Source organism: Asterias amurensis, chromosome 20 (assembly GCF_032118995.1).
Source record: "Asterias amurensis chromosome 20, ASM3211899v1".
NCBI classification, from domain to species: Eukaryota; Metazoa; Echinodermata; class Asteroidea; order Forcipulatida; family Asteriidae; genus Asterias; species Asterias amurensis.
This window is the reverse complement of record NC_092667.1, coordinates 3,111,151-3,122,115: the sequence shown is the minus strand read 5'-3', so window position 1 is coordinate 3,122,115 and position 10,965 is coordinate 3,111,151. Positions and strand designations below refer to the sequence as shown.

General features: G+C 38.8%; 1 protein-coding gene across 3 annotated transcripts in view; it reads right to left on the bottom strand.

The window, feature by feature from the left end:
• Positions 1-10,517, bottom strand: part of LOC139952082 (uncharacterized) — a 41,872-nt gene extending 31,355 nt beyond the window's left edge. Inside the window, exons 1-5 of one of the 3 annotated variants that reach the window (XM_071951031.1) lie at positions 10,286-10,517; positions 9,313-9,530; positions 8,744-8,860; positions 7,393-7,485; positions 6,734-6,826 (exon numbers count right to left, since the gene is read on the bottom strand). In XM_071951031.1, coding sequence (XP_071807132.1) covers positions 6,734-6,826; positions 7,393-7,485; positions 8,744-8,860; positions 9,313-9,411 — 402 coding nt within the window. In that variant the 5' untranslated portion in view covers positions 9,412-9,530; positions 10,286-10,517. The remainder of the gene's footprint in view (positions 1-6,733; positions 6,827-7,392; positions 7,486-8,743; positions 8,861-9,312; positions 9,531-10,285) is intronic. The other 2 variants (XM_071951032.1, XM_071951033.1) reach the window with 2 other exon arrangements.
• Between the last annotated feature and the right edge of the window lie 448 nt (positions 10,518-10,965).

Sequence of the window (10,965 nt, the reverse complement as noted above, 5' to 3'; positions counted from 1 at the left end):
TACTTCCTGCGAATGCTTCGTGCGATGCGAATGTCATTGCATCACAAAGGGAAATGGAGCGCGTACCGATTGTTGCGTCACCAAAATTCACTCCGCATTCGCCTTCGCAGGAAGTATGCACCAGGCTTTACTTAGATTAGAAACTTATGCAGTAAGCACATAATTAGACGCTTAGCAGCTTTACAAATTTGAGCCCTTGCGACTTTACATGAACAAATACTTGGATGATTCAATCAAATAAGCTTGAAATATTTTTCTGAAGTTTTTTTTCTCTCGAAAATTCTGAAGTTGACACCAATTTTTCACCAGTGTATAACACAGACAAAATTAGCCATCTAAAATGTTTTGTGTGTTGAGTAATGTTGTAATGGTGTAACACAAGTAGGTGCGTCAAATTACCATGGCAACAACTAACAATTGGTCTGCTAATAAACTATTAACTCTCCCTTTCAGCATTAGATATGCATCATTTACCACTGTCTTTGGGAATCTATACAGCCCTGGCATAGGCTAACAGTGTTGATGTCTGACACACCACGCACAATCCTCAGCCAATGATTGGGTTCTTTTGAGCCAAGTGAGGGCGCTATTGAAATAAAAAACCATTGCATCTTTAGATATCATAAAGACGAACCTATTTAATAAGATCACTAAGTTTACATTATTCCTTATCCCTGATTATGCTACAGTGTATTTTGGTATTTTAGTTTCTTACATATTTAGTAGGATTTAAACTTTGCATGGTTGAAGCATTACTGAGAGAGGTGCGGTAACGCCATGTGAATATCTCTTTTGAGTTGTGTTGGTTCTGAAAAAAAAAACGGTGGTTAAAGACTCAGTGTTGCGATCAGTTTTTGATCAGTATGCTCTCAGTAACTATTAGTTATTATAACACCCCTTGCAAGTATTCTGCCTGCTCATTGGTTTAGAGCGCGTCACATGACATGTCTTAGTTTTGCTAGACGACGGCCGTGTGATAGTGAGTTGGTTTGCCGTGCGCTAGTCCGAAGACTAGCACACGGCGCCGTGCGCTAGGCCGACAGACTAGCACACGGCGTGCAGTACCCAGTCGTCCGTTGCGTGTACGAGGATGATAAATTAATAGTCTGTAACCAATTCGAATTGCACGACACTACATGCAACACACAGTAAGTAAAAGTGTTTGCAATCTGTATTCGCGTTGTCCGTGGATTGTAGCATTCAGGTCTGTAACTTAATAATAATAGTACAGTATTTAGAAATGTTTGGGGTGTTATAAAACAAATATTGACTGCTTTTACTCGTGCAATGGTTAAAAACTATGACTCCCTCGGTGACCCCCGAAGCGTTCTATTTTCCCTCGGCTTCGCCTCAGGAAAATAGAACGCTCCGGGGATCACCTCGGGAGTCATAGTTTTAACCATAGCACTCGAAGCAGTCAATATTTGTATACTACTGTGACTATCAGTTACTACTGTAACTAGTAACTACTGATCAGTTACTTCTTTAATTAGTTACTACCATAACTATCAGTCACTAAGTACTGTATCTATCAGTTGCTACTGTAGCTATCAGTTACTTCCTACTTTCTTAACAGAGGCTCTCCTTTCATTTTGGATATTGTCTTTAAAAATTCAACCTTACGAAACATCGTTCAATAATGCATCTTCAGATAATGGTTTCAACCTTGGACTGGTGCAAGTTATTAAGCTACCTGTAGCTACAGATTGAAGTGTTGATTGCTGGTCCTTAACAAGCTGAATATTGCTTGGCAGTCACTCTAAAGCATTAAAGGTGTGAATGTCTTTGGTTATTTATGATGAATAAAACCAACAAAAAACAATGTATTTTCAAAAGGCTGTGTTCTGTACATCTTTTAGTTTGATTGAGTGCACTGGGTGGTCACAAGCAACAACTCGAAAAACGTCAAAATTTAAATAATCACTTCAAAAGTCAGTGAAGATTTACTACAAATACGCACGGGTATAAAGCACCTTTAATGTTACTTAGACTCTTGCAAACAGCCACTGTAACCCCTGGTTTCAGTTAGTTGCAGAGTGCCACGTTGGAAGGTCTGTATTTTAAAATAGCCAACGCAACTTAAAGATTTGATTCTAATTATGGCGTCGTCCAATTTTATAATGACTAAGATTTTACTGCTGTATCTGACGACTGGATTCTGTCAAGACAACCTGGCTTGTGTGGAATTCTATGGGAATGGGCTTTGCCTGGATGGTTGGAGCTATTGGGGTGATAAATGTTACAAAGCTACACAATGCCTACCATGGTTTTCAGCAAGACAGGAATGTCTTAATTTGGGTAGCGTCATGAGTGCTCCGAGTTCCTTTAATGAGACCAAGCATCTTCAGGAAATGGTTGGAAATGAAAAACTCTGGATAAACTGCATCGATCCAGAGTCAGGTAAGTTTTATGTCTATTTCTTCCAAACATGTTAAGATAATATACAATTCTGAGTTGGGGTTGAACAAAGAAATGTTTACTAGAGCAGGTTCAAGCCAGCGACCTCCTAAACTAATGTGCCCGCACTCAACCAACTGAGCTAGCTAGCCCCATGTTGGCGGTCTCCCCATTTGGTCAAAATCTTTATTCATGGTGGCAGTCTTCAGCCATACAATCGTTAACTGCCATGTAGCCACGGATCACACCCATGTTTAAGCTACAACCTGGGATGCAGCAGGCAAGGGATCACCTTTAGGGGATGTGACTTTTTGTTGGGGATACTAAATAATAAACCACAAGGGAAACTGTAGTTGTAAATTTGATATAATTTGGGGTTGAACAAAGACAAACTTACTAGAGCGAGATTCGGACTGACAACCGATGAATAAACATCCTGTCGCTCCACCAACTGAGTTTATTGGGCCCAAGGAATGTTTTAAAGGAACACGTTGCCTTGGATCGGTCGAGTAATGAAATGCATTTAGTTAGAAAGATGTTTTAAAAGTAGAGTATAACGATCCACACAAGTATGATTTCGAGATTGCACGGTTTTCATTTTATGTCTGGAACTAACACGGTTAACAAATGGTTTCAAACGCTTTTCAAAGACCAACTCGACCGATCCAAGGCAACGTGTTCCGTTAAACTAAAACACATGTTTTGTGTGTTACACTTTGCAGGAGTGTTTGAATGCAAGGAAGGGATGCGTGTTATTCACTTCAGAGACTGGGTTGTTGGTGAGCCTAGTCATGGTTTTGCTGGTGGTGAACAGTGTGCCGAGATCTGGTTCAGTGGTAAATGGAATGATGTATCATGTAACTATCATAAACGAGCTGTCTGCAAAAAGTCTATCACTCCAATGTTACACTTGTAAAGTTTACAATCAGTAAAGCGAATGCTTTTAAAGGCACTGGACACCTTTGGTAATTGTCAAAGACCAGTCTTCTCACTTGGCATATCTCCACATATATGCATAAAATAACAAACCTGTAAAAAATATGAACTCACAATTGGTTGTTGAAGTTGCGAGAGAATAATGGAAGAAGATTATTCTTTCTATAATGGACATGACTGCTCCAGATTTGTAGCATTACCTCAAAAACACTACCACCTTTTGAAGTGAAATTTTATGGTATACATGTAATAGCTCCAACTTCATAGAATGGAAACAAACAGTGGGTGCCAATTACCAATTGTATACAATCCCTTTAAACCGAGCTGGACTGGTGGTGATATTTTGAAACTGTAACTGTTTCAGGGTGTGTACCCTATTGGTAACTATCAGTTACTACTATAACTAGTAGCCTAACTACCATTAACTATCAGTTAATACTGTAATTAGTAGCTTAACTACCATTAACTATCAGTTACTACTGTAATTAGTAGCCTAACTACCATAACTATTAGTACTACTGTAATTTGTAACTGTAACTATCAGTTACTACTGTAATTAGTAACTACCGTAACTATCAAAAAGTAACTACCCTTACCGTAACTATCAGTTACTATGTCTGGAAAAATATAAGTTACCACCCACTCTTGTCACAAAGGCTTTCCTTTCATTTTGGGTATTGCTCCTTCAAAATCAAAGCTTACCAAACAGCGTTCAATAATCCATACTCAGATAATGGTTTTAACCTTGGCATGGTGAGAGTTATTAAGCTACCGATAACTATAGATAAAAGCGTTGATTGCTGTCTTTATAAGCTCAATATTGCTTGATCTAAAGCATTAAAGGTGTGAACATCTTTGGTTATAAAATTTATGATGAATAAAGCCAATAAAAAACAAATGTAACATCAAAAGGTTGTGTTCTAACGTCTTTTTGTTTGGTCCAGTGCACTGGGGGGTCACAGGCAACAACTCAAAAACACAAATTCATAGGTTAGTGAAGGTTTACTACAAATACGCATGAGTATCAAACACCTTTAATGTTACTTAGACTCTTGCAAACAGCCACTGTAACCCACTGTTTTCAGTTGGTTGCAGAGTGCCACGTTGAAAGGTCTTTATTTTAAAATAGCCAGCGCAATTTCAAGATTTGATCCCAATTATGGCGTCGTCCAATTTTATAATGACAAAGCTTCTACTGCTCTATCTGATGACTGAATTCTGCCGAAGCAACCTGGCTTGTGTGGAATCTTATGGGAATGGGCTTTGCCCGGATAGTTGGAGCTTTTGGGGTGATAAGTGTTACAAAGCCATCCAACCCCAATCATGGTTTTCAGCAAGACAGGAATGTCTTAATTTGGGTAGCATCATGACAGCCACGAGTTCCTTTGACGAAACCAGGTTTCTCGGGGGACTTATTGGAACTGGATTTTGGATAAATTGCATCCACCCTGAATCAGGTAGGTTCTACTTCTAGTTCTTCCAAACATGTTGATAGTTTTTCCCTGTGGGTTTTCACCTTGTCATTTACAAGTAATGTTTAGGTTTGTAAAACAATTGTAAATTGTGGGTTTTGTCCACATTAGAAACTTATGAAATAACAGTGCACAGTGGAAGTCGTGTCCTAAAGTCACTCAATGTGTTGCTGAGTCAAATGCACAGATGTTCAATGTTTATAACACAGGCAAACTGTCATGTACAGCAGCGTATTTGAGCACATGAATAACAATTTGTTTTTATTGTATCATCAAGTTTTAATGAGTAGGGCGCCCTCGTCCAAAAGCTTAAAGGATGTTGCACAATGGCCTATCCTGTGCGCCACGCGTACAAAGATGTGTTTTCTATTGTTTCATCATAATTTTACCAATGAGATGGTGACCTGATGACGCTTTTAAGGACTCAGGGTCGCTTTACCACTAGCCCGGTGTACATTGTCAAGTGAAAACTACTACAGGCTAGTAAACACCACTTCTCAACTTGCCCTCTGGGCTACTAAAAACTGTGCAACCTAATTGTTTAAAATGCTCAATTTTTTTCCATTCAGATGATAATAATACTTTTTTCAAATGTGATAACTTATTTTTGAGTGTTTTGAGAGTTACTTTGTTTGCCTAATATACTGGTTGTGATTGCCACCATTAAAGCATCAGCAATATACATTTATGACAGGCAACTAAAACAAGTTAAACCCAGAGTTTATTAGCCCGGTTGGCTACTTAAAGACACTGGACACTTTTGGTAGTTGTCAAAGACCAGTCTTCTCACTTGGTGTATCTCAACATATGCATAAAATAACAAGCCTGTGAAAATTTGAGCTCAATTGGTTGTCAAAGTTGTGAGATAATAATAAAAGAAAAAACACCCATTGTCACACGAAGTTGTGTGCTTTCAGATGGTTGATTTTGAGACCTCAAATTCTAAATTTGAGGTCTCGAAATCAAATTTGTTGAAAATTACTTCTTTCTCGAAAACTACGTTACTTCAGAGGGAGCCGTTTCTCACAATGTTTTATACTACCAACAGCTCTCCATTACTCATTACAAAGTAAGGTTTTATGATAATAATTATTTTGAGTAATTACCAATAGTGTCCACTGCCTGTAACAAAAACCTTAAGAGCAAGGTCTATTTTTGTGTTCGTTATAATTTGCAGGGGAATGGGAATGCAAAGAAGGGAAACGAGATATTCACTTCAGAGACTGGGACATAAATCAACCTAGTCATTGGTTTGCTGGGGGTCAACAGTGTGCTGAGGTCTGGCTGAATGGTAAATGGAATGATGCATCTTGTGATGATCTTAAATATGCTGTCTGCAAGAAGCCATTCACACCAATGTTACACTTATAAATCCACTGTTTACAATCAGTAAAGCAAATGCTTTGAACTGACACTCAAGTGACTCAACATGATTTTTAGCCTCAAACTTTAGACCAATCAATAGTTAGACTGAGCAAATGCTTAATTGAGGCTCACAAAGTAATTTTACATGATTTTGTTGTCCAATAGCTGGACCAAAACACTGTGGACGACCTTGCGTGAACCAAACTTCTAGAGCATTCTATAATACAGTATTGGTTAAACATGTACAGTGTTGTGGGGTTTTTTCAATCACTTTTTCTAACTCAAAACAGTTTAAAACTATCAAGAGCTGCAGTCTATGGCCAAACAAGTCAGTCCTACAGTCTAGGGTGTTTTTATTTCATTATTCTCTTGCAAATTCGGTGACCATTTTAGCTCAAAATTTTCACAGGTTTGTTAATATTTTATGCATATGTTGGGATACACCAAGTGCGAATAATGGTCTTTGACAATTAACAAATGTGTCCAGTGCCTTGGAGAAATGGTGAAGAGGTTTCCCTTCTTCATTGGAGTGAAACCGGCTAGAAACAAAGAAGAGATCTTACCTTTTCAACCTGGATGAACTGACAAGTAACATCACCAAAGATAAGGGAGTCATCGTGATGGAGCTCGTACCGTACAGAAGGCTTTAGAAACAACTATGTGAAAATAAAGAACATAATGACCATTGAAACGGCTGCATGGGGAAACTTCATAAAAATTGTTTAACCTTTTACGTTTAAGTTTTTGTTATATTCAAACCTCGGCTTGGGCTAAGGCTCCATCTGATTTTCAAACCACCGTTTGCAATTAGCGCTGCTCCAAAAATGCAGGTGTAAGTCGAGCTGCGTTTTAAATGCCTATGCAGTGCGTACGCAGGGCGCAGAGCCTAAGCCGAAGTCGGAGACCAAGCCGAGGTTTGAGAAAGGCCCCAGGGCCCAATTTCATAGAGCTGCTAGGCACAAAAACCTGCTAAGCATGAAATTTCTTCCTCAATAAAAACAGGATTATCAACCAAATTTCCATTTGTTGCATATTGCTTGTTACTGGTTTTTAGCTGTTGTTTGCTTATCCTGAAAATCCCGTGGAAATTTGGTTGGTAATCTTGTTTTTATCAAGGAAGAAATTTCATGCTAATAACCAAATTTGTGCTTAGCAGCTCTAAGAAATTGGGCCCAGGTCTACTGTCTTATTAAACAGAGGAGGTTACCAGACTATTCCTTACCTTTCCTCTTCTGGTCTTGTTCCTGCTCTCCATATCATAGATAAGGTGTGAGTCTCCCTGGATCTCTATACATGCATGCCTCTTGGACAAAGCCTATTGGTTAAAAAAATATTTTACAGTCACACATCAAATCCACCCACAGTCCAACGTCAAACACCCTGATCTCTCAGATTGTTAATAAAAAACTATGGCCGACCTGCACGTGCACATTTGCCAACAATTTCGAGTGGAATGAGTCGTGCAACCCAACTGTTGGGAACATACATTTGGGGTGTTGGTGGGTGGTTTTTAAAAAGGGGGACAACAACACGATAAGCAGACGATATTGTTTTCTTGTCGCAAACATAATTATGTTTAGCCTTCGAGAAAGACTCTGCTAGGGTCAAAACGTCAGGCCATTAACATTAATTTTTTGCTCTTAAACTCTCGGTCCATTTGGTTGGTAACAGCTAATTCTGTTTTCTAAACATAATTATAGTGTGTTTTTCAGTAGTTGATAAAGCAGTCAGTTGGAGTTGAAATAACGGGTTTGTTAGTTGATATCATGACGTACAAAAGAGGATTAAAATAAACCTACAATACAGAAAAAAACATTACTATAACATAACTACACGCAGTGTCAATCGTTTGCGCAAACGGTTGCAATGTTTGTGCAGGTGGAACACACCCAGACTGGTTCCTCCTATCACCATTTTAAAGCATTTTTTCTTGCTTTGCTAAGATTTGTATGTGGAAAAACTCTTTGGAATTCTTTGCATGGTGCACGTTTCCCTCAATCCAACACACTAGACCGTTTTAAGAGGAATATCAATTCCTTAGTTGAGTTATTCTCATCTTACATTATTGTAGCCCCTTACAGAGAGTGTTTTTATGGGCAAGCCCAGGAAATATTTTGTGACAAAATGTCATCTTAAAGGCAGTGGACACTATTGGTAATTACTCAAAATAATTATTAGCATAGGACCTTTCTTGGTGACGAGTAATGGGGAGAGGTTGATGATATAAAACATTGTGAGAAAGGGCTCCCTCTGAAGTGCCATTGTTTTTTGAGAAAGAAGTAATTTTCCACAAACTTGATTTCGAGACCTCAAGTTTAAAACTTGAGGTCTCGAAATCAACCGTCTAAACCCCCACAACTTTGTGTGACAAGGGTTATTTTTCTTTCATTATTATCTCGCAACTTTGATTACCGATTGAGCTGAAATTTTCACATGTTTGTTATTTTATGCATATGTTAAGATACACCAACTGTGAAGACTGGTCTTTGACAACTACCAATAGTGTCCACTGTCTTTACATTCATGACCCCTCACAACTGGCCACTCTTTGCATTGGCAAGAATCTTTTTTACCTTAAGGGGGATACAGATCTGGTTGCTCTCATGCCGGCCGATGAAATTATCGCCCTCAAACACAGGGAAGAGAGTTTCTTGGAAGCTTTTCTGACTGAAAACCTTGAGTTGGGCCACCTGTACATAAAAAGTAATAAGAGTAATAATCTAATACAACAGTTTTTTATAAAGCATTTCATCACAATGTGTCTCAAAGCACTCATTATTTTTAGGAGTTTTGAATTATGAGCATGCCATTTGACTTATGTGTGTGTATATTCCACACTTCTAGGCATAATAATAAACGGCATTTTAAATATGCTCTAACTTAGAAAACTAAATCACAGCGCTTACAAAAATAATTAGTACAGGAAAATAAATAAATAAACGAACAATCAATAGAATTAGTGAAATGAAAGCCACCAACGCTTGTCATACAAGCGAGAAATGGTTATCATAATCGCAGAATTTGACGGCTAGCAGAGCCATAAAGTTGTGCCCGGAGCTCAAGTCTGGTGCTCTTATCCGCCTGCTTGGCCATGGCATGCCACAAACATTGAAAGGGATTTAAAGGTGATGACTAAACTCACAGGTTGTTTATTCTCTGGATCTCCGAGATCGTCTGTGTCATCACTACTGTAGTCATCTAATGCTATGGCTTGAGTCTGATCGAACCCATCAAACTCCATCCTGCAAAGAGGGTTTCAAGAACCAGATGTCAGTAGCAGGTTGTTTGGATGGGTTGGGATTGTGATCTTTCTGGTAACCAAGAGACCCTTAAAAGAGACTGGCGCTGTGAGCTGTAGGCCTGAGAAAAAGATGATGAAAAACAAGTCTTTGATGTTGTAGTATTTTTAAGGATTTTACTCACCCAGATCGCCTCCCCAATTGGACCGTCCAGGTTCTTGCACAATCCTTAATATTACCACGAATACTGGGGTGGCCAAAAACTGGGCCGAAATGACACTTCTCTGAACTCAAATGATTATGGTTTCATAACTCATGTGTTTGTTTATCAACTGACAAGTAAAAAGTGTGACAGATAGTGGCGCACTAATAAGGTCAAAGGGCATCACGGATTGCAGTGCGCATGGGTACTAGACTGCACTGGTTTCAAGGAAAAATAAGGTAGGCAACAATAACACAAGTTTGGGATAACTTTCCATATGGCGCCACCACCTTTTTCACTGTTTTTTTACAAAAAGGGATATCTCATTGAGGTAAATTAGATACTATATTATTTAATATCGAATGAAAAAGTGGTGGTGCCATACGGAAACTTTTCCCGAGTTTGCTACAACACAATGTGTTCTCCAGATTCCAGCATGTTTAAAATAAAAAAGCAACTGGCGTACCACCACGCTGATTATCCAGATTATCACTGAGTTAGCTGAGATAATTGTAATCTTCGACGCCATGGTCATAAATTATTATAAATATAAGAACTCAAATGTTACTATCTTGACTATCGCTACACACAAACAAAATATGGCCATGATGATGATGGCGAAACGGTATTAAAAAGGTAGAAACTAAGTAAAAGAAGTGCATTGATTGACTTACGCGTACTTCTTGTTTACCTAGTTCAGTAGTTGTTCGTAGTTGTTGATGTTGTGCAGCAAGTAAATAACTCAGAAACTCACAAGATTCTCACAATTTCATGAATCACAGCTGTTCTGAAACGAAGCTACATTGAAGAAACAACCAGAATTGAACCTTTCAACCTGAAGTTTTCCTCAATTTAATTGACAACTATCCAGAAACAAATTTGTGTTCCCCGGCACATGATCTTCGAAGTTCAATGTCTGCTTTTTTAGTAAATAGTGGGGCAAGGAAGGGCGCCCCCTATTGTCAGGAACAGCATTGTTTGGAGGGGGGGGGGGTCGCTCGTCCCCAGCGCCTTGCTTTAAGTCCTGGATAGACTGGCCGCTGGGCCGAGCGAAGGGGGGGGGGGCGCGGAAATCAGTAACTTTCTCCCGTGTTGAAGGGAGAAAAAAAATACAGGATGGGAAAAGAAATTTTCCTCCATTTTGAGGATTTAGAAGAAAGAAGTGTGTTTAAGAGTGTAAAGTACCAGGTTGCACAAGGTGAAAAAGGTACTCAGAAGAAACGGCATTTTTAATGAGTGTTCATATAAAATTACTTGTCTTGGGATTCATGTTTGCCTCTTATTATGTGTGATTACTACACACTAGGCCGTAAACAAATAATGGATTTATGATAGACCAACATGAAAACCATGG